We start from the raw sequence: 26,179 nt of genomic DNA on the forward strand, positions 1-26,179 counted from the left end.
GTCACACCTCCTGAAGGCATGTCCAGCACAGCCTCCCTTGACCGCTTCCATGTCCTGACTGACTCCAAACTTCACATTGCCATTCAACCATTCCCTGAGACGTATTGATACCTGATAGGCTGTCGGCATGCCTTGGAGCGCTGTGATTGGTCAGTATATTTGAAGCAACGAGCGATTCACGAACCTCTGAAGCTTCACTCGAATTGCCTAGACTTTGAGTAACTGTTCTACCGTAGTGCTTGAAAGGGAAAGGAATAAATACGGGATTGAGATAGATAAAAAAAAAATATAAACCATGAGGGTGACAATGAAAACAAACATGTAGACGGAAAAAATCAAGAGATTGTGTGTGTGTGTGTGTGTGTGTGTGTGTGTGTGTGTGTGTGTGTGTGTCATCTCGCACGTTTTAACTATGAAGGCAAACCAGCGGGCAGCCCCTCCCAACTTTCCGGTGGTTTGGTGCTAATCTCTGGCAGTCTCACTATACGTATATACTTATCATTCTATCCCAAGTCTTTTTTGTGCACCCTGCAAACAATACTATAATATGTTACCCTCTTTCACCTGCCTTGCGCACCTGCTGACTACTACCTACTTCTAACTTTTCTCTCACAAAAACGGTTATCTTTGCAAACCACTCTTTCTATGGACGCAGCCTTAGAAGTAATGTCAGGTTCACCAAATGCCAAATGCCTAGTAAGACCTGCTGATCACCCGTTTCATTCCATCCTCTTTGTCCTGACAGTTTTATCAACCAGTATTCGTAATGAATTGCTGTTTGAGGGTTAAAGCTTAAGATTAACAGCTCGATCAGTCTCCCTTTGTGGTTTCTGCTCTGATTAATGTATTAAAATGGCGAGTGCCAAATATTCATGTGATGAGTTACTGCAATACAAATCATAGGTAATAATCAACCCTTTAAAAAAAAGAGAGAGAGAGAGAGAGAGAGAGAGAGAGAGAGAGAGAGAGAGAGAGAGAGAGAGAGAGAGAGAGAGAGAGAGAGAGAGAGAGAGAGAGAGGGGGAGTTATATAGTTCAATCAGATCCTGTGCTTCACCCCAACCCTTCAAGCTTGATTAATGCCATATACGTGATCCTTTAGTGATGCTGTACTCTCATTAGTCATTAACCACCAGTCTGCTTCAACGGTGAGGGTAAGGCACGCACAGGCATTTTGTTTCCCTGGCTGTCCGTCAGGGGAGGCAGGACAACTTTCCAAGCTGCAAACTCTTACAATTAATGGTTGGTGCAAGCCTCGGTACTTGCAACAAATAATCCCATGACCTCAAATACCCTTCACCACACTACTTCATAAAAGGTAGCAGAGGTCCCAACTGTGTCATGGTAGTGCTGTGGTGTCTGATGGGATGGTATGCAACATGAGGTAATGGCAAGGGGGGTGAGATACAGGCCTGGGAGGCAATCATGACCAAAGGGATTAAAATAAATATATCCTGTGGTAAGATGCAAGACTTTCCTGGCACACCCCTTGCTGTAGGCCTGGGAGGTGGTGATGCTGTGGTGCTGGTGCTGCCGCTGGGACATGATGTAGTACACTAGTTCCCCAGGCACATCGGGGCGTCACTCTGGCTGTGGGTGGCCGCACTGGGGCCAGGGTAAGGAAAGGCTGCTTCTCTGAATACTTTCTTTCTACAACTTTCTTTAAATCCAAGAAATACAGCTGAGATGAGTACAGACTTCTGTACATTGAAAAGTACAAATACACAGACTTTCACAGACTTGTTTGCTGGCTACATTCGCACTTTTAGAATAATTCACAGACACTGCTTACAGCAGGACACACATCATCTTACTTTACGTACTGTACACAACACTGAGAGCCCTAATGTCTGGTAGGACTCGATATCACTGAGGTGGTCCGTCCAGGGTCCGGCTGAGACACTAGGACCGGGGGGACCCTGGGGGGCAGCTCCCCTACCACACTGTTTGTACCACACGCGGCTGAGAGGCGGCCCCGCCCTCTACTAAGATGAGGAGTTGGCTGCGGGGCTCCGCTGCCGCCGCCCGCCACGCCGCCAGGGCTCACACTTTGAGGTCGAATCTGAATTTGTGGTTTGTGTGGGGGGGGCGGAGAGGGTCTTGACGGGGAGGGGAGCCATCTGGGGGGTGTTGGGGGTGGCAGGGACTGGGTTGGGGGAAGGAGATAAGCTGGAGTGTTTACCTAAGCTTAATGATGCCGTGGGGTGTGAGGCGTTTGTTGTGGTGGAGGTGGTGGTGGTTGTGGTTGTAGCGATGGTAGTGGTGGAGGTGGAGGATTGGGTGGAGGGAGTGGTGGTGGTGGTGGTGGTGGTGGTGGTGGTTGTGGTTGTGGATGTGGTGGAGGAGGAGGGTGAGGAGGGGGGCTGGGTAGGGGCTGGCTCCGGGTTGGGGCTCCCTGATGACGTGGCATTGCTAGTGCTCTTCTCCAACTCACTGGGGGCTGCTGAGTCATGATTAACTGCTGGGGCTGAGGTGGGGGTGGGGGCTGCTGCGGCAGGGGCTGGGGCCTGCGCTGGGGTGGGGGATGATGGGGCTGGGGCCGTGGTGGTGGCTGGGACTGGAGTTGTGGCCGGGGCTGCAGCAGGGGCTGGATTGCTGGGGGCATCACCTACTGGGGACTTGGGGTCTGTGGGGCCATCTGGAGCTGCAGCAGGGGTGGGGGCTGATGCTGAGGCTGGGGTCGGTGCGGGGACAGAAGCTGGGGTGGGGTTTGGGGTTGTGGCAGGGGTGGTAGTAGTGGTTGGGCTTGTAGTGGGGGTTGAAGTCGGGGCTGTGGTAGAGGGAGCAGTGACAGTAGTTGTTGGGGTGGTGGTTGTGGTAGGGGCAGGAGGGGTGGTGGTGGTAGCAGGGGCAGGGGCTGGGGTGGCTACAGGTGCAGCAGAGGGCGGGGGTACAGGGAGGGAGACAGGGGGAAGGACAGACAGGGGGATGGGCAGAGGGAGAGGGAGTGGTGGGAGAGTGGCTGTGCTAGAGACGTCTGAGGATTGTGCAGGGGCCGGGGAGGAGGGTGGGGATGGGCTGGGGGAGTACTGGGAGGCCTCACCCTGCAAATGGGCCACATTGAACAGCACCTGGGAGAGCTGAGAGGCCACATAGGTGTCAAGGATTTGGCTCATGACAAGCGTGAGGAGGCGGTTCTCGGTGCCAGAGATCACCCGCGCATTGGCTGGTACCCTGGAGAGGTGCACCAGGGTGTTGGCTGAGCGCCGCACCATATCTAGGCTTGTCCCCATGAGCTCAGGGTTCTCTTTGAGGGCACTCACCCCCTGCACATTGGCCACATTCATGGCTGCTTGCTCTGCCTCCTCGATGAAGGCCACCAGCAGTGAGACGCACCCGTTCTGCATGGCAATGACTCGAGCCACGCCACTGTCCGCAGCAGAGAAGTAGTGCAGCAGATTGATGGAGAACTCGCGCAGCACCTGGTCCTCGCCGCGGCACATGAGACGAGTCAGCTGGCCGCATAGGTTGTCGAGGCGGGTGAAGGGCGGCGTGGCAAGCACCAGGTCAGTGTTCTGGTCCAGCACACACAGCTTCACCAGTGCCTCCAGGGCCAGCCGCTGCGGCGACAGGGACGACTGTGGGGAGGTGCCGCCCCCCGGGAAGGGATCCTGGCCGTAGGAGGCAGGACACGTGGCCCAGTGCAGGAGGCCATTCAGCAGGGGGCGGGAGATCTCCTCGGGGTACACGGAGAGGTCCAGGTTGCCAGCCATGTTGGCGAGGGTGACCAAGGTGTTCTCGTGCACGTGGTGGAGGCGGCCACCACCAGTGTGTGTCAGGGGCCAGCGAGCTGCACCAGTCACTCAGGTCGGCCTCTTCGTCGCGGTCATAGTGTGCTGTGGAGGGCGTGCGGCGAGGGTGGTCATGGTGGAGCAGGATAGTCTTGCCCAGCAGTGCTAGCAGTGAGGCAGACTTGCTCATGATGTCCTCGTTGCCGGGGATGAAGGACAGGTTACGGATCACTGTGCGGCGCAGATGACACGGCGCCAGCCAGTCCTGCCCTCAGTGGTGGTGCTCAGTGGCGCCTCATCAGGACCCCAAGCCTCCTCCTCCAGGTCCTCGTGAGGCCGTTTGAAGCACCCGCTCTCCCGCCGTGAGCCGCTGCTTTCCCTCCGCTCCAGTTGCTCCTTTGAGGCTGGTCGCTTGGTCAACACGCATGGGCTCTGCTCCTCAGTCTTCTTTTCCGTAGCTGTTGATTCACTGCTTACCTGCTCTGGTTTTGCCGCTGCTGTTGCACCACCACTACTACTGTTACTGCTGCTGTTGGTGTTGTTGGGGGTGGTAGTGGTGTTGTTACTGCTGCTGTTGTTGTCCTCCTTTGACTGTGGTTGCAGCTGTGGTGGTGGCTGGGGCTGTGCTGGCTGAGACTCACTGTCCTTCTTCAGGGCTGGACCTCCATTGCTTGTCTCCTTCACCGGCTTTTTGCTGTCGGTGGCGTTGTGGGTGTCCTGCGACGAGTCCTTGTTGAGGCGCTTGAAGATCTCATCCAGCTTGCTCTTGCCGGAGTTGTTGACTCTGTTGACGCGTGGCCCAAAAGTGGCCTTGATGTCTTTGGAGTTGTCACACTTTTCCCTCGTCAGCTGGTCCTCCATCTTGCCCACCCGCTTCTCCTTCATCTCTGCTAGCAGGTCCGACACCCGGTCCTTTTTCGACAGTGGAGGTGCAAGGGGAGGCTGTTTTGTCGAGTTGGTGTTGGAGGTATCCTCCTCTTCCTCCTCCTCCTCTTCTTCCGCTACCTCCATCTCCTCCTCCTGTTGCTGCTCCTCCTCCAGCTCCTCTTTCACCCGTACCACCTCCATTTTCTCCTCTTTATCTTCTGGCTTCGGTTCCTCCTCTACTTCTTCCTTCACCTTCACCTTCTTCACCACACTCTCCTCCTGCTGATCCGTCTCCTTCTTAATCTCCTCCTTCACCTCCTCCTTGATGCGGGTTTGCAGAGGATAGTCCACCTTGCCATCCTTCCCTGGGAGTAGCCTTGTGAATACCAGCGGAGGCACGGCACTCTGCATGGTACAGATGATGTGGGCGGTGCACTCCCCTCCACCTACCGACCACGTGTCTACCCCAGAACTGAATCCCTCCCATTTGTCCCACTCCCGCACTCCCTCCCGCAGGAACAGCTCCCCGTCCCGTCGCACGAATTTGACACTCTTCCCGGTCTTGGTGATGAGGGTGAAGTCCTCAGTCCCGCGCAGCACCTCCTCCTTGTTGGATGGGTCGTCATCGTCCAGCCTTCCCAAGTCCAGGTCAAGGGTGGGCGAGGGTGGAGGCCGCAGGTACCAAGGCCGGTCGGATAAATCGTGCTGCTCCGCCTGTGGATGTGGAGAGGTGGATGGATATTGATGGAGGATGTGGATATGGATATACAGTTGCATGGATGATGTGAGGTAGTTGGTTGATAGGCAGAATGAATGCTTGGGTGAGAGGCTGAGAATACTAAGTAAAGGAGTTAATAGATAAATGGATATGTACATGGATAATGAGAATGAGAGGATGAGAATAGTTGGTAAAGGAGTAGATAGAGATAAATGGGTAGATACATGGATGTCTGCATGACTGTTTGACTACTAAAAGGCTGCACAGGAATGATGATTAGGGATGGCAGTGTGTATGGATAAAAGATGTCTTGTTGAAACTCACAAACCACTCAATTCGTGTCAGCCACTCTATGAGAGGTGAACAAACAATTCTTTTTAATGCCTGTATTCTCCTAATCCCTTCTCTCTCACGCCACATCATAGCTTCCACATCAAATACTAAAACCCTCTTCTCAATCTCCAATAATACCTTCCATCACAACTACACCACAGCTTGAAATCCTCCCCATCACCATTTGCACATAAACTAACACCATTACTAACCACAAATAAACTAACATCAGAACCGAGGAACTGACCTTGTATTCCTCCACTCCCAAGTACACCATCATGTCCAACTGTCAATAGCTTTACCCAACGAACACAATCCCACCTACTGCTCTCCTTTCGAAACCTTACAATCTATCACTATAAATAACCCCCCCTACCCTCTCCCAACCCTCTAAAACCTTACATCCTACCACCATGAACACCCTCCCCTCGTACTCTCCACTCATCCTCCAAAACCTCCAACCTATCACCATAAATGCCCTCCCTTCTACTCTCTCCCAACCCTCCAAATCCTTACAGCCTACCACCATGAACACCCTCCCCCCGTACTCTCCACTCATCCTCCAAAACCCCCAACCTACCACCATAAATGCCCTCCCTTCTACCCTCTCCCAACCCTTCAAAACCTTACAGCCTACCACCATGAACACACTGCCCCCCGCCCCCCTAAACCTCTCCCTGCCAGCCATCAATCCTCAACAGCCACTACCTTCACCCTCTTGTTGGCTCCCGTTGCCTCGTCATCACGCCCGAGCTCCAACTCCGAGCAGATATCGAACATGTTGATGAGGCCACGGCGCAGGTGCTCTATAAGGGCCTCGAGCAACCCCGGCATGTGGTGCAGCCCAGTACACCACCGTCTGGTCGTCAAAGAGCAGGATGTTGAGTACGTCCAGAGCACGTCACCTCAGCTGCTAACCCACACCTGAGGAGCAGTAAAGTTGTATTATATATATATATATATATATATATATATATATATATATATATATATATATATATATATATATATATATATATACATATATATATATATATATATATATATATATATATATATATATATATATATATATATATATATATATATATATATATATATATATATATATATATATATATATATATATATATATATATATATATATATATATATATATACCAATAAATAGCAGGAGAAAAAAGGGGTCTGTTCTAGTATTTACAAACTTTCCTTGTTAGCAGAAGGAAAAAGGAAAAGAAACAAGAGACTATATTGTTTAGTTGGTTAATATGGTTTTCGATATACAAAGTATATCAATAAATAGCCAGAGTAGGAAGAAGTCTGTTCTATTATTTTCAATTTCTCTTTCTTAGTCAAGGTGAAAGGGAAAGACACAGGAGTATATGTCTTTTTAGTTCTCTAGTGTAGTAGAACAGTGTGAATGAAGGAAAATATATGACAAACAGAAGTATTCCTTTAGTTTTCTGCTTTGTATTACATTAGGTGGAGGGAATGGTGAGTGGAAGGCAATTAGAACACTATTAACAAAGCCACAGTGACAGTACCATTATCATATTCTTCGCCCTTAGGAGATGAGACAGCAATACGATAAAAACCATTCAGGAAGAGGAGGAAGAAAAGAGGGCTCAAGATCAGCCCCTTTAGATCATCCACTAGGGGGAAACCGTCACGATGACCTCTACTCATCTCACCTGAGGGACATGAGAAGCCTCCAGGGGTCACAGGTAGGCAGGTCAGTGCGAGTCATCCGTTTTCTGCGAGCCAGCACTGGCAACACCGCCTCCACACTGTCTAGGGGGAACTGGTGCTTGCCTGTATAGCCGTATAGCCCAGCACCAGCCTGAGGGAGAGGAAAGACGTGTTATGGCAGCAGTGGAGGGAAGGAGGGAGGTAAAGCTGCTGATGGTGGTGGTGGAGTTAATGGTAGTTGCAATGGTGGTGGAAAAGGGAATAGAGAAAAGTTATGGAGTAGTGGTGTAGCCTATGATAGTGGAATGACAGAAGGGCAGAGAAATGGTGGCAGTAGAGAGAAGGAAGGATACAGATCTGTTTGAGGTAATGGTGGTGAAAAGGAGGATCAATCTATATCTCAGACGCCCTGCTCCCTTGCGGGAACTTCCCTCCAGGGGGTGGCTGCAGCAGAAGTGTCTCCATCTCTCCCTGTTCTGGCACTCCCTCTCAGCACATTCAATCCTGCTACTTCCAACTCTCTCTCTCCAACTCACTCACCCTATTGATCCACTTCACAGGTAGTCTTCCCCTGACACCCCCTCCCTCAATCCTTCCCTCATACACTCTCTTCACGAATGCATTCTCCCCCATTCTCATCACGTGTCCAAACCATCTAAATGCACCACGCTGCACCCACTCCACCACTCCACACTCCACTCCTTTTGCTGTCGCACCCACACCAAACCGCTCATACACGCTCTCATTACTTTCTCCATCCCATCCTGACGCACCACATGCACCTTTTATATAACTCATTTCCAATGCATGTATTCTCGATTGCTGTGCTGCATTCCATGTCCACGTCTCTGACAGAGTATGACAGAGTTGGCAGGATTATGGTGGTAGTGAAAAGTTACAAAGAGAGTAAGTGTTTATGGTAGTGGTGGTATTACATGATGAAGAGCAGAAGGAAGAGTAAAAATGGAGGTGAAGTGAATGGCAGTAATAATGGTGGTGGAATGAAGGAAGAGAGATGCATTATGGTGATGGGGCAGAGAATCAAACAGTTGGAATGCAATATTATAAAAAATGAAGGGTGCATTATAGTGAACGGTTGTAGATTATTCAGTACTGGCAGTGTTTCATGTATCTCAGATCTTTGGACTAAAATAATATATAAAACAAAAAATAAATAAATAAATAAAATCCCAAGCCACTTGTAAATAAAAAAAAGTATGATGCATTTCTAAACTGAGTGACTTCTTACCTTGAATGAAGAACCTGGAGGAACTAGGTAATTCTGTTTGGAGCCTGGGCCCTGTGCTCTGGGCCCTACATTCTGGGTGAAGCTGCCTCCCGACCAACCCCGACCCTGCGGACACAACAAGTAAGGTCATAACTGTTCTCACTTATATATACTCTTATACTTATGATATAAATACACACTTATACTGGAAGGAGTTGATACACACACTGTACTGTATCCATAAAAATCTGAAGTCTACTTGAAATTTCCAAACAAACAGCACATACAAACAAACAATTATTTTTTGCTAAGTTGAAATTATCAGCAATGGCGAACCAACTTTCTTTCTCTCTAACTCTCTTGAATCTCCACTAATATCTTGTACTAACTCATCTACCTGCGTCAAATCAATAGGTGTATACAATTATGTAAATAAACAGATAGAGCGAGTAACTCACCACACTCACCGTTCCCGGGAACTGAGGTTGGGCTCCTGGAAACCTGGGTTGACTCCACTGTGCGGCCGGTGCCCCGGGCGGTGTGGAGTCATTGGGTCTGCTCCACGGCTGCTGGGGCGGCCCCGGCTGGCTCTGCCCCGCAAACCCTCCGTACTGATTGTTGGTCCTCCAACCTGAGGGAAGAGAGACAGTTAGCTTAGGAGGATTGTAACACTTCCAGGGAAAAGATTAAAGTAGTACTGTTTGTGCTCTGAAAGAAATGGTTAAAAATTTGAAATATACCAAATAAAAAGCAGTCTAGTATTTATATATAAATAAAATAAAATAAAGCCCAAACAAGCAGCTTTGAAAAAATAAGTACAAATGCAAAAATAAGCCCCAAACATTTAAGACCATGATAAAAGACTATATATGTCACTACCATCCACTTATCAGTTATTATAGATGACTGCACAGACAAACAAAATATAGAAAAAATATAAACAATATTATACACACCAGACCCAGAGAGAATCTTACCTGGGGGCTGCGTCTTCTCAAAGTCTGGGTGTCGTCTTGGCCCCGCCTGGTAGGGGCCGGCAGGGGGAGCGGGGCCAGGTGGGCCGGGGCTGGGGGCTGACCCGGACTTCTGGGGCGGGTACATGCTTCCCCCCTGGTAACCCTGGGGTGGGGAGGAAAGGTGGGTATTAGATGCATGTGTGGAAGGGAACTGTGTTGGGGGAGAACAGGGGATGGACTGGACCGGGCAGCACTGGATTTTAGTGCCTAGCTCAGCTGGAGCCTGGCCAAACTATAAAGGAAGGCCTGTGTAATGGGCTGAGGGAAGGGGAAGCCCTCCCTTCACCAGGCTTGAAGGGTGGGCTGGGAGCCAGGGCCCATACTTAAAAAGAAATGAGGCATTTGACTTAACCCTTTCATTGCTAAACGCTCGCAGCGAGCGTTAGGCGTATTTGTTAGTGGTGCTAAACGCTCACTGCGAGCTCCAGCCACACTCAAATCTCCCGCGTATGAGAGTGTTCCAACACTATTTCTCACAACACAGGATTGCCAATTGAGTGGGTTGTTCACTAAATTTGGTGGAAAATCATATCAGCCCAGCGCGGCAAATCTACGGACGAGTAACTGGCGGATGTTCTTGCCCAATATAGCGGCATTTTTGTATAGCTTCACCAATCACCTGACTGATTCTTTGACCAAATAGTTGTAAATATTGCAGTTGGCAATACTACCTTGCCAGAATCTCAAGGAAAGATGTCCGCAGTTCCCTCAATATGGCTGATCATCACGCACACACTGAGATAAGTGTTAACATTCAACACTCCCTGAACATGCATGTACGTTCGCAAGAGAGGCATACATAACCGACTCCTATAGATCTGGACCTTCTCTTTCCATTGGTGTTTTTGGTGTTTAGCTGTGATGAATAGTTTTTGAGATACAGAGGTTAAAAGAGACCCCCCACTGGGCTGCCTGACTGTGCCTGAGGGGATAGTCACGTCTCGCACCACGCCCAAAGAAAAGGTTAAGATGAGCCAGAGACAAAGTGTTAGATTTATACGTATGGGCCCAGATGATGCTTTGGCCACGTGTCATTTATATGTGCCATGCTGCATGTTGCCAGGATGCTCAACTTTTTCAATTCAACATTTGAGCCTGTGGTGGATATAAACTCTTGACACAAGGCTGACTGCGATGGCTAGGTTGTCAAAGCCTACGAGCTGTGCCTTGACTGTTAGTTATGGCCTGCATTCAAACAAGGACCTAATGTTTGATGGCTAGGCATGCTGTTCACTGTACCACCCAGGCAAGTGTCTTCAATGCATGGAAAGTTCATCAAAGTTTTTTTTCATTTTCATACAGCTGAGGTTCTATCAATGTCACAAGTCACAATGCAGAATGATTTATGTGGAGGTCACTTTGTACAAAGAGGAAAGTCTGTGGGATGGAGTTTTAGGTCTCTGAACATCATTGCAGATAATGGACCAACAGAAAAGTACGAAACTAGGAAATTTTAGCTCTGTTTATACTACAACACAATGAATGTGGGAAAGAAAATAGTGTCAGGGTAATTCATATGCACTGAACTAGGTTGACTGGAGCCAATGTGGACACTAAGTCTGGTTTAAAAAACAGGAGGAGGGAAAGATATGGAAGGAAGGAGTGAACTGGGGCCCTAAAATCTGTCCTCAGCACCCTAACAGGAACCACTAGCATACCCTCTCGCTCCCTCTCTCAACATACACACAGACACATCTTATCGTGTATGCCAGTCACACCACTAACAAGCCCATCCACAGAATATAGAGCGACATTTAGCGAGAAACAAGACCCGTTACAATCAAATATGTATAGTAAAGATAATTTAGCTGCTGACACATGACAGTGGAAGTCATGCATGCCTGTTCTCAGCAATATTGATTATGACTTGTTTGGACAAAACAAGAAAACACTGATGCAAGTTATATCAATTATAATCTTGTCCTATTTTTTTTCTCTCCTACTCCAAATCGGGTGAAGAAAAGGTAACATTAGCCATCACACTTTATAAATTCTCTAGACAGCTTGAAGGAGGAGCAGGTTGGCAAAAATTAAGGAAAAAGGCTTGAATGAGAAGTGGTAGGGAGGAGAGCTAACACTTCACACATGGTTTGGAGATTGGAAAGAATAATGGATGGAGGTGGAGGAAAGGATGGATGAATGGAAGGCAGAGGATATGGGGTTAAAAAGAGGACATAGGAAAATTAATTTGGACAAAGAATGAACAAAAGCATATAGAAGAAACAAATATAATGGGTAGGAATGAGTGTGGGGAAGATATATATTAATGTACAGGTTAAAAATACATGAATAACAAATAAATCCAATGATCAGAGAAAAGAAAAGGACAAAAAGAAGAAAAAAAAAAAAAATCATACACATCGCACAACAACAAACAAATGCACACACACACACACACGCACGCGCACACAAAAAAGAAAAAAGGAATATACGTCACAACAAACAAGAACAAGAAGAGGAAGAGGAACGTAAAGGACAAATGATTAATGCAGGACGTACTTGGTATATGGGAGCAGCGCTGCGAGGGGGGTTCAGCAGTTGCTTGGCCAATTGGGAGTTGCCGTAGCTGCTGCCGCTAGTGCCCATCTACAATACATGGTCAACCAACTCAGTCTACAAGCAAGGCCTACACTACCAAGAGAGTCAGGCAACGGGAATGTGCTCAGTTGTGGAGGGAGGGCCGTGGGTGGGGTGAAGGACCGGGATGGAGGCTTGGCTGACTTAACGAATAGAGGGAGGCTTGAACATAAACTGGAAATGCTGGGGGAGGGGAAAGGGGTCTTGCCTATGCAGTTTGGTGGATAGGGACGAGATGGGAAGCTGAATATGCAGTGAGGGTCTTCATGTAATTCAGAAGATGGTGAGTGAACAGGAACTGGAAATGCTGGGAAAGGGAAAAGTCTTGCCTATGCAGTCTGGGGCTAGAGAGGGGGCTAAAAATGAAAATGGGGGTCTTATTGATGTTCTCTGGAAGCAGCAACTGAATGACTTTGCTACCAACATGGACTGTAATGGGGGTGGAAATGCTATGGAAGGGAGTCTAAGATAATGAGTAGATGGGGGACTGTAATGGGGGTGGAAATGCTATGGAAGGGAGTCTAAGATAATGAGTAGATGGGGGACTGTAATGCACAGGGGGGGATTGGGAGTCTTCACTGTGGCGCTTCTTCAGGGATACTTTCATTAAATGTTTACTTCAGGTGAATGATTGAAGTAACAAAATTCTTCTATAAAAAAGTGGTAAAATGCTACCTCTGTTTATGTTTCCTCAGTGGTACCAGTGAGAGTGGACTAATGAAGACTGGGAAAATACACTAATGCCACACTCAAGGTATGAAATAAGAATAAGTCACGGATATCTCTGCTCTTAAACTTTTATATCACCACTATATAAAACACCTCATTTCCTCTTTCATTATTTCCTTATCTATCTCTACTTTGTCAGAATATGGCTTCACTCTCTCGCCTCAGAATCTTTACTGGCAAACAAACTTCAACTTCTCACAAAATCAGAGCAACAGCAAGAGTGATCCACCAAAGACATTCAATATCTCTCCGAACACGATCAGCAATTATCAAGTAGCTTTGTGAAAATGGAATGCACCATTAAAAAAACTTTACACAGAACATCATAATATTCCATCAAGGATTTACTTTTTTAGTCACTCCAAAAAAGCTCTTCAATGCCAAAACAGTGAGTGTGGGAGGGAGGGAGGGAGCAGCTGGGTGGTGGTGGCAGTGGTGGTAGTGCTAGTTGTTACTGGTGGTAGCAGGACAAGTTGTGTGCTGCAGGGATAGGTGGGGTTGGGATGAGGCAGCATTTGGTAAAACTTGAGGGAAGGATGGATACAGCAGTGGGAGGGAGGAAAGGAGTGGATGGGAAGGATGGGACAGTCTATCAGTTACCGAAATCAGTGGTTCATTTACGTTTTGGAGTCAAGGAGGAAACTGTAATATGACTGACAAACTAACTGACTATCTCTCTAGGTGAGGGGGGGGATAGATATGAGGGGGGGGGGATATTCCTCCACAACTGAGGCATTCCGATGTTCAAATAATAGGGCTGGGGATTGGCTGGTTATATTGATGGCGGACAAGCTGATACTCGAAGCAAACAAAGGCAATACAAATTAATTAGGTCTCAAAAAAGTACTGATGATGTTAAGTGAATGAAGTGTGTGTGTGTGTGTGTGTGTGTGTATTTACCTAGTTGTAGCTTTACAGGGTCTGGGCTTACGCTGTGTGGTCCCGTCTCCGTATCTGTATTTGTCCGTTTCCTTAAAGTTTTGCACTCTTCGCCGATACTACATCCTCACTTAGTCTGTTCCAAACCTCTATATTTCTTTGCGGGAAGCTATATTTCTTTATGTCTCTCAAGCATCTTCCTTTCCTTAAATTTTTACTGTGTCCTCTTGTGCTCCTGCTGTTTATTCCTTCTTTTGGTAGTAACTCCTCATTATCTACATGTGTGTGTGTGTGTGTGTGTGTGTGTGTGTGTGTGTGTGTATGTTTTGATGGGTTGAGAAAATTTGTTATTCAATTATCAAACAGACGGGTGGAACATAAGAGAAAAAAAACATACAAACAAGCACACAAAAAATGAGGTTTAGTTTATTATAAAAAAATATAAAAAAATAAAAATCATGGATGGATGGATGGAAAGATGTGCTGGTTTTAAATTACATAAAAAAGTATGACAAAGTAATATTAAAAAAATGATATTATAATACAGCGAAGGGATTGATTGATTGGTGGTCAGACAATGGCTTGGGCTAGCACAGGGAAACATTATATTTTCAAAACAACAGCACATGCAGGGTATTAATAAAAAAAAAAATCACAGAGGAAGACATTTAAAAAGAAAAGTACTACCGGGTAAGAGCATAGCAGAAGTTTGTCAACACAGTTAGCCAGAGATACAGAATAGAAGACAAGATGGAAAGCAGGAAAAACAAGGAAATGAAGAAAGAGAACACAAGAGAGAACAAATAATACAAAAGAACAAATAAGGAAGGTGGAAAAAGGAGAGAATGATAAGTGCAAGGAAAAGACAGGGAAAACTGATTTGAATGCAAGGATAAGGCAAGGAAAGAAACAAAGAGGAAAATAGTTGAAGATACAACCATGTCTAAGAGATTAGCCTCAGCGGGGCACAGATGAACAAGGTGAAACTATATCATCAAATAGAATAAAAATGATAAAGGAAATAGATAAAGAAGGTAAAGAATAAAAAAGATCATGAATAAAAGAAGAGATATTGAACACAATGATGAAGAAAGACAAGTTGAAAAAAATGGACAGGGAATGAAGGAATAAGCTGAATTGAGGAGGTACAATAAAGCAAGCACAAAACTATATTACAAAGACAGAGAAAAGGGAGGAAAAAACACATGAACCACAACACTCAAAACACCATAAAAATCAGTAACATGAAGACTCTGGGAGGGAACGAGAACCCAAAGGAGAGACGACCAATTGGAGGCAGAATTAAGTAACGAGGAAAAAAAAAAAAAAAAAATCAGGAAGCCAAGGACAAGGATTAGGACTTTAAGGATGAGAGGAAGGAACAAGCTCAAAGGGGAAATCACTCACCCCTGGGTACTGGTCCTGCTGGAACCCTGGTTGTCCCTGTGTGTATGCAGGGCGCTGGTACCCCCCTGGTTGCTGGTATGACCCCTGGTAGCTGCCCTGGTGATTGGGGGGCCCTGGGGGAGGATACCCACGTCCGTCAGGGGGGTAGCCAGAGTTGGGGTACCCTGCCTGAGTGTACCCACCCTGCATACCGTGATAGCTTTGGTACTGACTTCCTTGGTACCCCTGATACCCTGTGGAGGAAGAAAGGCAATCCAGTAATGGGTTAGTATAAGTGACAATGGTGGATGGCATAGCAAGGGCTCCATACACCTGGGAAATGTGAAGCACAACACTAAACAGACTGGTGAAAGTTTCAGACCAAGGACTGATGCTTGTAAGAATGGAATATATGGACAGAAGCTTGTTACAAGGCTTCTGTGCGGCCACTCCCCTTCATGAAGTTATGAGGGTCCGGCGTCAAAACATTTATTGGAGTAGGGAAATAATGGCAATAAGACATGACACAGTATGCACATGACATGACACAGTAAGTTAATGGTTTGTCTATAAAGGAAATTAGGAAACTCTGATTCTCATGGTGTTATTTACAAATGTTCCAAACTTTGTTCTTTCTCAGTGTGTTGATGGCAAGAGCAGGAAACAGTTAATAGGTTTTAAACATATTTTACTTTTTTATCCCATGCACTACTTTCATGTTTTTTTTGAGCAAAAAATACCAAAATAGATGAATTTAAAATTGTTGCCTGGATGTTACAAGGGATATCAACTACTGTAAACAGCAGATTATACCGAGCTAGCAATCTCTGGGAAATTGATGTTAGTAAACTGTAAGACACTGAGTTACATTCTATAGATTGTGTACATAAGTAAAAGACAAATTAGTAAGGCATCATTATGTCATATCTTAAGAATTACAGCTTAGAATGTTGGTAACTACATCAGGGGGAGCCAAAAACTTACAAAGATCGTTTAGAAGGAAACAAATATCAAAATTAAGAATTATTTAAAACTAATACCATCTATGAATACATTAAATAGGTAACAAATAAAACAAATTTATACACTGAAATATAACTAGAACACTCTTTAGGAGGCATTCAAGAACAAAAGTAAAAAATAAAAAAATAAAAGAAAAAGAAAGAAAGATGACACGATTAGTTTACAGTCAGTCAGGTTATACACAAGTCCATTTCCTCATATTTTCACACTGTACACTCAAGGAATAGTTACACCTGCAAGTTAGACAGATGCTGTTGTGCATCAGCAAGATTTATAGAATGGGAATACTTTGTTACACAATTACAACCCCTTCTGCAATTCTTTTTGTTTAGTTTTGTTCGTTGATAGAGCTCCTCAGTTGGGCATCTACGTTTTTGGATTTGGTGCGGAATAAACTGCTCCCTATTTAGCCTAAGGTGAGAATGCGTCAGAGGAGAAGCCCCACCCGCTACCCTCCTACCTGACCGTACCTGAAGCCAGATTTTGCTCAACCTCCACTGGGTCAACTGTCCATCAATTACCAGCACCAGAGCAGCTATGGCCTTCCTACGCCACCTATGGGGAGGAGCTACTTTCTGGCGTGTTCTCATCTTCGACTCAAGTGACTACAGTAACTGAAGTATCCTTCTCTTTTCTTGGACTTCCCTCAGTCAAGGTTACAACAGACATGCACTTTGACAATAACAACTTCCAAATAAGCCCACCATACATGTCTTGTCACCCACACAATGCCCCATAACACACCCAGGCAAGCTGTTAGTAGCCCTGATCCACCCCTAAAACTCCTCCCACACTTCCTTTAGTGTTTGCCATTGATGGGATCCTGCATATCTTTCTTTTCTACCTTAATTTCATTCCTCCTCTCCCCTTCCCTCTCTTTGCCTGTCTCTCTCACTTCCATCTTTTCCTTTAGTATTATTAAAATATCATTGCCACGATGAAGCAGCTTAAACCTCAGTGATGCAAATTATTACACCGATAGCAAAGCCAGCAAACAGAAGCTAAGTGTAGAGTTGCAACCCACTGTCCCTCCCTCCCTCCACTGACCCTTCGAAGACACTAACCAACTTCAGCAAACAAACAAAAACCTGACTCGGTCAAACATGCCAGGCAGGAATGTCAAACAACAAGAAAGGAAAACAAAGCTAAAAATAATAAACAAATAAATGGAAAACTGCACAGTAGCAAGCAAACCAAAACAAAAAGCTAATATAAACTAGGAAACAAATGTAATAGGAATCAAAAACAAAATAACTGGGGACAGTTTATAAACGGCTCACGAAACAGTAAAAAAAGAAGCAATATATAGGACATGGGTAACCTTGGCATCAATGCATCAAGCAGGGCCACAAGGCAGAGAGTAGACAAAATAATGTATGGGTGGTACAATGAGCTGGGGTTACCATGCATCCCTCCGCATCAACAACAAAAACAAATAATGCAGCGGCCAGTGTGGGGAGTCTCTACGAAGCCTCCCCATCATGACCACAAGCAAGCAGTGTTGATCCTCTATGAATGCCACTTTTCTACCAACACTTCACTGACTTCACCAACAAACTGCAGCATTAAAACTCAAACAAAAATCTGGCTGAGCAGATTTTAGACTGAGTTTCCAGAGGTCATTTTTGTGGTTTGTTGGAGACGTTGCAAAAAATGGTGCAAAAATGGCATATTTTGAGGATCCCTTCTATGTACGGGAGGGTGGGAGGGAGAGGGAAGGGAGGGGGAACAAGGTGGAGTTGGCTGGGTGGAAGGAAGGAAGGAAGGATGGAGTGAAAGAAGCAAGAGTGAGATATGTAAGATGGGCCTTATGAGGGATGCCCGGTATAAACTAAAACATCATTTGAGGTGTGGGTTGTGTTACTTAACCCGTAAAGCGTCGGCAAATATAAAATTTTGTGGTACTTCCACTGAATCTGATTATAAATGTCCTTGTTTAATTATCGGAACTGAGATGATAATTTTACACAGAAAATTGACTCTCTTACAGAGCTAAACTTGTTAGCTTTCAGGCCTTAAAACTTTATACAATTATAATTGCTTCAATTCATTAACACAAAACTCACTTGTGACACAGCATACAAGGCAGATTGTTTTAATATGATCAAAGAAGCAAACTGTGAGGCCTAATAAGGAGTGGGAGATAAGAAAGGAGGTGGAGACAAGAGATAAAAGAGAAGACTGACAAAAAATAAATCAAGACAGGTGGCAGTAGAGACATGGGACTAAGGAGATAATGGAAGGAAGGAAAGATGGGGTGTGTGGACAGGAGAGTGATGATGGTACATCTGTGCACAGAGAGGCGAAGGTGGGGAACGCAGACACGGGCTCCCACCTCCCCGACCCTTACCCGGGGCGCGTGCGAGGGGGGTACGATAACTGTATGGACACGGGTCGTCAAAGGGGTTAGACAGGTTGACCATTTCGCCGTTTCCTACTGGACCTGTGAGGCACAAGGCAGTGGGTGGTGAGTGCTTGCAGCAGCAGGCAGTGCTTATGCTAGGCTTTGGGGAGGAGGAGGAATAGGAGAAGCAATGGTCATTGCCAACCCATATGATTCAAACCTCTTTTCTAATTAACATTCTTGACTTGATTCTCTTTTTAAACTTAATGTAATTTAGGTGCCTGTTTTAATGCTTTTCTTGATTAGGTCTTATATGAAACCTTGACTTTGTGGCAGATGATGATGTTAGAAACACTCATCCAGAGAATATCTGCTGATAATCACCCAGAAACTATTCTTTGAATGTTTCTCTTTCCATTTTATGAAAATCATTGCATGGAAAATCATCTCCCACTGAGTGCTTGCAGAGCTTGTGCAGAGAGGGATGTACTTTCCAAGACTAAATGTCTTATTTGCACCAAAACAAACACACACTTTAGGGAGAACCATGTGGGATGAAAGGCCTCTCTACCAGCCTGCATGGACCAAGGGAAAGCCACAGGAAGGCAGCAAGACCTTGTGGTGCTACAGGGGACACTGGGACCAAACAAGGTCAAAGCAACAAAGGGTTCTGGACACACTTCTAACACACGCCAGTCTCGTGTTTTTGTGTATCATTACTGACAGTCCTGCACTGGATTTTTTAATTTTTTATATCAGGCAGGGTAGGGAAGGGGTACAGATGCAAGAAAGGGGATAACATTTAAAGAGGAGGAAAGCTCAATGAAATGGGCTACACTATTCTTTGCAAAGCATCCCCATTAAGAAAATGACTGTGACTGCATCATGATACAGGAGATGCATACTGACAGGAGACCGACATGTGTTAACGGGTCTTTGCTCAAAGCTGGCTGGCTGGACAGGGGAAGAGGCATGAGAGAAAGGTTAGGGGAGGGGAAGACACAGTCCATTTGGTGGCAGGGGGCCAGGGAGGGTAGAAGCATTAGCGGTGCCTTGCTCATTCAACTCTCAAACCCACCCCAATGTCAGGAAGGCAGAAAGTCAAATTAAAGCAACACAAAGCACACACACTCCTGCAACTGAGAATGTTAAGCCAAAGAATGAAGTGGTAATATTAGTTTTTGAGCAGCACAAAGCATGACCAGTACTTCCTCTGTTTTACCAGCCTACAAGCTCCTTGGAGTTTCCGGTTTCTTTTCTTCTGTTAATATTCTTGTAGAATGAAATTCAGTGCCCCAATACAGTATATTTCACCAATACAAAGTGTTACCAGGAAGTAAACTAAGTACAGCTTAAGGAGTTCCTATTTTTCACACAACTCAATTTACTTTGTTCAAATCTTTTCACACAAATTTTGAAATCCTTGCTTTCTCTACAAACTCCAATCTGCTTAGCATACCATTAATATGCCTATTACTTGTCTAGAGCAATACTTTCTACCAATTCTGTTTCAAACTAGTAGCAAGTGACTGAATTCTCCTCTTAAAGAAACCAGTTTCATTAGTGTGTAAGAGAAAAAAAAAAATCATGACTTCAAATTACTAACAAAGCTGTAAACTGCCAGTATTATTATTATTCCAACAGAGATGTGAGTCAGCAAAGGTGCCCAGTAATGAGTCACTAGTCAGTCACACAAACCTGCATCAGCTCATGTCAAGGGTAAAGGACGGATGCACTGCAGCAGCCAATACCCCAAATCACAACCCCTCCACCCAAACAAACAGGTGCCTCCTTCAACCCTTCAATTCCCCCCCACCCCAGCACTACCAACAACACACCTAGATGACTCAACACCCAATGGCACTCACCTGATGTTGCTTGGGCAGGTTGGCGCTGGGGCAAGTGACCGCCGTACTCTGATGAGGGCGGGTACTGCGGGTAGGGGCCTGGCACACCTGGGCCACCCGGCACGTGGGGCCCATTGGAGAAGCCATCAAGAGAGCTGGAGTTCGAGCCAGCGGGGGGGAAGGAGTCCTGGGAGTTTGAGGATCCTGTTGGAGGAGAAAGAAGATGAGGCTTAGAAGAATGGAAGGTAATGTATGGAAGTTTAGGATGAGAAGGTAAATATTGGATAAAATTATGAGAAGGAATAAAGGGAGGAGGAAACGAAAGAAGGGTAAGGATAGCACGGCAGTATGAATTATTTGGATGTAAAGAAGGTAAACAATGAAAGAAAATGATTAGAGGAAGAATAATGGAAATGAGGGAGGTTAGGAAGGAATGGAAACATCAAGGAAAACAAGACATGGGAGAGCTAAATAGAATAAACATCACACTTTCTCTTACCAGGCGACGGCACAGAGATGGTTTTGGTTGTCTTCTTCTTGGCCGCCGTCTCTATCTGGTTGATGATGGGCTGGGGGTCAACACCGCCCCTGTCAAACTTACACTCGTAGGCCAGAATGTGCTTCATGTAGTGTTTGCGCAGCGTGTATGAGCCTGAAGAAGAGGCCCCAATGCCCATCACTGCCGCCACGTCCTTCCACTGCTTGTTCTTGGTTACCTGTGGAGGTGGCAAGTGTGAGGTTAGGTTAGGTTAAGGGGGTGATTGGATTATGACTGTCGAGCTTAGCGAGGGGTGTTGAGTTAGGTGGGCATTGGATTAAAATTGTCAGACTAAGAGGGGATGTTAGGTTAGGTTGGAGGGCACTGGATTAAAATTGTCAGACTAAGAGGGGATGTTAGGTTAGGTTGGAGGGCACTGGATTAAAATTGTCAGACTAAGAGGGGATGTTAGGTTAGGTTGGAGGGCACTGGATTAAAATTGTCAGACTAAGAGGGGATGTTAGGTTAGGTTGGAGGGCACTGGATTAAAATTGTCAGACTAAGAGGGGATGTTAGGTTAGGTTGGGGGGCACTGGACTAAAATTGTCAGACTAAGAGGGGATGTTAGGTTAAGTTGGAGGGCACTGGATTAAAATTGTCAGACTAAGAGAGGGGTTACTTTGATTAGGTTAGGAAGGGGCATAGGACTAAGATTGCTGAACTAAAAAGGGGCATTTTGTTTTCCGAGGAGAATATAAACTTTCTACATGTATATGAGAAGTTTTGAAAAGCATTTTTCTCCTAAGCAATAAGAGCTCATGGCCTTCTTTCTATTTTACTTCTTACTTTATCTAATACCTATAAGGAGGCACAACAGTGGCTCCTCATTTCTACATCAAACATTAACTCTCCTCTTCTAAAATTGAAATAAATGTGAAAAACTGTTACACATAAATCAAGACACTGAAAAGGATACAGTGTGATGTAGGTTTTTATGTGGCGGAGAAAAAATGTGTTGGTTTTCAGGTGGTGGGGGATAGAAATGTGTCGGCTTTTAAGTAATGAAGCTTATAAACACGTACCTTTTTTTTTGTTGTTGTTGGGTATTGATTAAAGTAGGATTTTTGTAGTTATTAATTGATTCTTCTCTCACAGTGGCATTTGTTGCCACTGTGAGAGAAGAATCAATTAATACAAAAATCCTACTAAAATCAATACCCAACAACAACAACAACAAAAAGTATCATTTACCTAAAAACCTACACATTTCTATCCCCGCCACCTGAAAACCAACACATTCTTTCCCCACCACATAAAAACCTACACATTTCTATGCCCTGCCAAAAAAAGGGGAGGGCAAAAATATTCAACTGCTCCTGGTATGTCAAAAGCGCTTCACTCACCTCCACAAAGCCGCCCCGCTCCCTCACGTGGAGGTAGAGGGCATAGAGGTCCAGCGGGTTCTTACTGATGGTGGGGCAGGCAGTTATGGGGGTCTTGTTGTCGTCCATAAACGCCAGTAACTTGTCAAGCCACGCCCTCCTCTCTGGGGAATCTGACATCTCATACAGACGAGCCAGGTTCTCCCCAGGCTGTGGAATGGAAAGCCCCAGTTGTTGAGTTTTCACTGGGGTTTTGGGGATTGTGTGTAGGGAAGGAGGCAGAGGGAAGGGGGCTCTCTCTTTGTGCATCTCTTTCTCTCTATCTTTCTTGCATTCTCTCTCAATCAAGATAGTTTTGAGTTTTTGTTTTTGTTTGGTTTTGTCCTGCACTAAATGTCTCAGAAATCCTTAGTGAGATCTTCAAGAGGAAGGCGTGATAAATGACATGAGATGGACGGACAGATTCTCATGTTTGTTTCTCTGGATCAATGTCAGGCAGTGGAGGCATTCTCCACCAGCAGGTCAGACAAGGTGTAAACGGCAGCCGAGAAGGCTAACTGACATGTGGCAGATCATGTCAGGCTGAAGTATCAATGAATGACATGACTGAGATAATTACTGTAGTGTGAGACTTTCTGTCCTACAGACCACTCTTTAGAAACAGTGAATACCTAAATCAATCTTGCTTGCAGTTCATCAATTAAAAGTTGCAATAACTTCAACAACAACAAAGAGGAGCTGTGAGACAGCACCAGCAGCAGCAGCCACTGCTGGGGGAGATATGGAGACTATCTCCAAGTTTAGGAAGGATATCATATGCATATAAAATATAAAACGACAATGTACTACAAAACTAACTTGGTAGACTATGCTGAAAGGGAAGGCGCAATATGTATGAGAGCATCACTACGTCTGGTTAGCACATGTCAAAGCATTGGCAGAAAGGGGTGAGTCCAGAATGCTGACCAGGCCGTCAGCCGCCTCACAGAAACATAGAAATACTGACACACAGCACAACAGCGGCTCCTACCAGACACTGGGGCCTGGGGTCTGCCTGGTCATGTGAGAAAAACTATGCCGGACTCCATGGTTTGAGTGGAAATGTAATCTAGTCAATACAGGAAAGATTTGGGCAGAGTGAGTTTTGGCGTGAATGTCAAATGCTCTTAAGTAGCTGTTTGGGTCATCAAGAGATGATGTGGATGCTCTGTGAAGACTCTTGGACTGCACAAAACCATGAAATATGATTTAGAGAAAATGTTGTATGATTCTGAATGACTCAAGGCAGTACAATGTGCTCTGAATGAACACTCGAGTGGAAACAGACAATGAGTGTGAGTCTCAAGTGAGGCGGTGGCAGTGACGACACACACACAAACACGCTCAATGACTGACTGACTGGGAGTGAGTCCATCGTGATAAAAGGTGAGACTGAGACTGATGCTGGTGGGCAGGACCGTCACACTGAAACATTAGCTACGTCAGGCCAGGCACGCAGCCCCAGGCAGACAGACAGACGGCTGTCACAATACAACATCCATCCATCTGTCTGGGGCTTGTTCAAAATTCTCAACTGGCCAGCTGTCCAGGTCCCAGTCACAAGGCACAGCCCCGCCGGCCAGCCAGCAGACTAGTCCGTCAGCCAGCCACAGGTCAGAAGTGGGTGAGTGCATGGATGAAGTGGCTGTGGGGCTGTGCCTTGTGTCGGAGAGGGCCAGTCTGGCACAGAACTAAGATCACTGTGCAGCACTAGGGTCACACCACCATTTACTAATAAGCGGCCCAGGGACAACAGCAGCACCAGCGGCGGCAGCGGCAGCAGCAGCAACAGGCGACTACGGTGATGGGCAGACAAACAGAACAGTCTACGTACTGCCACCATGGCGTTCGCTACGATCCAGCCAGACTACTGTACTGCTATGCCATGCGTTCTCCATGCTTCCTAGGGGCTAGTGTTAAGCTGAACCAAGCAAGCCAGTCCCAGGGCCCCTCCCAGCCCATTGCCTCAGCCCCACTAGTCTATTCTAGGCTAGGCACTCTTAGGGGTGACATGGGGGTGGGTGGGGGGGGACAGGGAGAAAAGCTAAGAGACAGTTTAGTGGTAGTAGCCTAAAGGAGGAGTAAGTCACTTGCAACTGCACAAAAAAAATTATAATAGTAAATATAAGTAAAAAAAATAAAGTATAAATATACAAATAAATAATAATAACGAATTCAACTGTTAGCAATATTTTGGGGGACAGGATCTTACCTCAGCAAAGAAATCAGATCATGACTCAAGAATCTACATGAAAAGAAGCGCAGAAGAATGTTTTTATTTTTTTAATTTCCAGTAAGCAGGACCAAGACTAGATGGGGTGGTGCTCAGGGTGGGGAAGGAAGGTAAGGGGCTGGAGGAGAGTGGGGGAAGGGGAGGCAAGGAACGAAGGTAGAAATCAAAGTCACCAATAGGGAGAATATCATGGGAAGAGTGGAAACAAAGGGGGAAGGGATGGAGAAAGGGAGAGAAAAGAAATACATAAAACTGGGAATAGAGGAGGAGGGAAGAGAGACGAGAGGAAGAACACTAAAGACACGTGATGGAGGGAAGTTAAACTGAGTTGGAAAGAGGGAAGGATGGAAAGAGGAAAATTAAGACTGAGGGAAAAGTTAGGGAGAGATGGAAGTTTGCAGGACGAGATGAAAGAATAGAAGCAGAGACGGAGGGAAGAACAAAAATACTAAAGAACCGGAACAATACAGACTGGATGAAAAGGAGAAAGGCAAAGGAGGAAATGGATACAGATGGAACGAAGGAAGGAAGACTGATAAAGAGGAAAGAAGGCCTAGCTGGAGGGCCTGAACTGAGGACAAGATGGATGGAAGGAAAGGAGGGAAAATCTGCCAAGGGGTGGGGGGTGGGGGAGGGGGTTGTAAACAGGCTGGCAACAGTTAGGTAGTAAATCCTTGTTGTAAGGCTTGATAATAACCTTTGTTGGTCTGTAGATGTCAGGGGGTGGGGGTGGCTGACTGTTAGCATACACCTGAAAAATGTCACACGCAGCATTGAGATTAACCCTAGACCAAAGAAACACAAGTGTCCATCAACTCAAGTATACTCTCTCTCTCTCTCTCTCTTTCTCTCACTCTCGCTCTCACTCTCACACTATCTCCCTCACACTCTTACATTTTTCTTGCCCATACACATTTCACACTTTTTTTCTTTACAAGTTTCTTTCACACAGACATACATATACATACACAAACAAGCATAGATTCTTAGTAGTAGTAATAGTAGTTGTGGTAGTAGTAGTTCTAATAGTAATAGTAGCAGCAGTGGTAATGGTGGTGGTGGTGGTGGTGGTGGAAGTGGTGGTAGCAGCATTTACCATCTATCTACAAGTGACTAAAACAACCTTGACTTTACTGAAGAAGGAGGCAGTTGTAGGGCCCTTTGTCTTTTCCTTGGGAGTGACGGACTGACTGGCTGAATGACTGGTTGACTGAATGACGGAGTGGTGGTAGGTGTCTCAAAATCACAATGCTGTATATCATATCATGGTGAACTCTGAAGTCATTGCCCAACTACTCATGTACAAAACTATGGTCAACAATTCAGCACTACTCAATATACTACCATGCCTGAAGGAGCCAGTACAGAGAAGGAATGTGACGAAAGAAAGAAAAGTGAGAAAGAAGACTTGAGGTAAACATTAAGTGAAATAAGAGATGGGAGGATGAAGAAATTGATGATGGTGATGATCTGCTTATTGATTAATGGTGGTGGTGATGATGATGGTGGTGTTGTTGGTGGCGGTGTAATCGTGATTATCATGTCGATCATCAAATCACTGCAATTCACACAGAGAGGTCCGAAGTTTGATTCTGCCTTTTTTTTTTTTTTTTTTTTAGAATTAACTTTTTTTCATCCAAACAAAAAAATCAGTGGTAAAAAACAGCCATGTCAAAAA

The 26,179-nt window shown here is 45.6% G+C and overlaps 1 protein-coding gene across 1 annotated transcript in view; it reads right to left on the reverse strand.

Moving 5' to 3' along the window:
• Positions 1–1,984: 1,984 nt before the first annotated feature.
• The window catches only part of LOC127007202 (trithorax group protein osa-like), a 61,962-nt gene continuing 37,767 nt past the window's right edge, over positions 1,985–26,179 (reverse strand). Inside the window, 16 exon segments of the mRNA XM_050877916.1 lie at positions 1,985–3,755; positions 3,757–3,967; positions 3,970–5,311; positions 6,357–6,495; positions 6,497–6,547; positions 6,549–6,572; positions 7,343–7,491; positions 8,590–8,694; positions 9,027–9,199; positions 9,546–9,687; positions 12,084–12,170; positions 15,177–15,409; positions 20,391–20,573; positions 20,869–21,085; positions 22,251–22,439; positions 25,199–25,252. Coding sequence (XP_050733873.1) covers positions 1,985–3,755; positions 3,757–3,967; positions 3,970–5,311; positions 6,357–6,495; positions 6,497–6,547; positions 6,549–6,572; positions 7,343–7,491; positions 8,590–8,694; positions 9,027–9,199; positions 9,546–9,687; positions 12,084–12,170; positions 15,177–15,409; positions 20,391–20,573; positions 20,869–21,085; positions 22,251–22,439; positions 25,199–25,252 — 5,070 coding nt within the window.

Source organism: Eriocheir sinensis, chromosome 34, assembly GCF_024679095.1.
Source record: "Eriocheir sinensis breed Jianghai 21 chromosome 34, ASM2467909v1, whole genome shotgun sequence".
NCBI lineage: Eukaryota > Metazoa > Arthropoda > Malacostraca > Decapoda > Varunidae > Eriocheir > Eriocheir sinensis.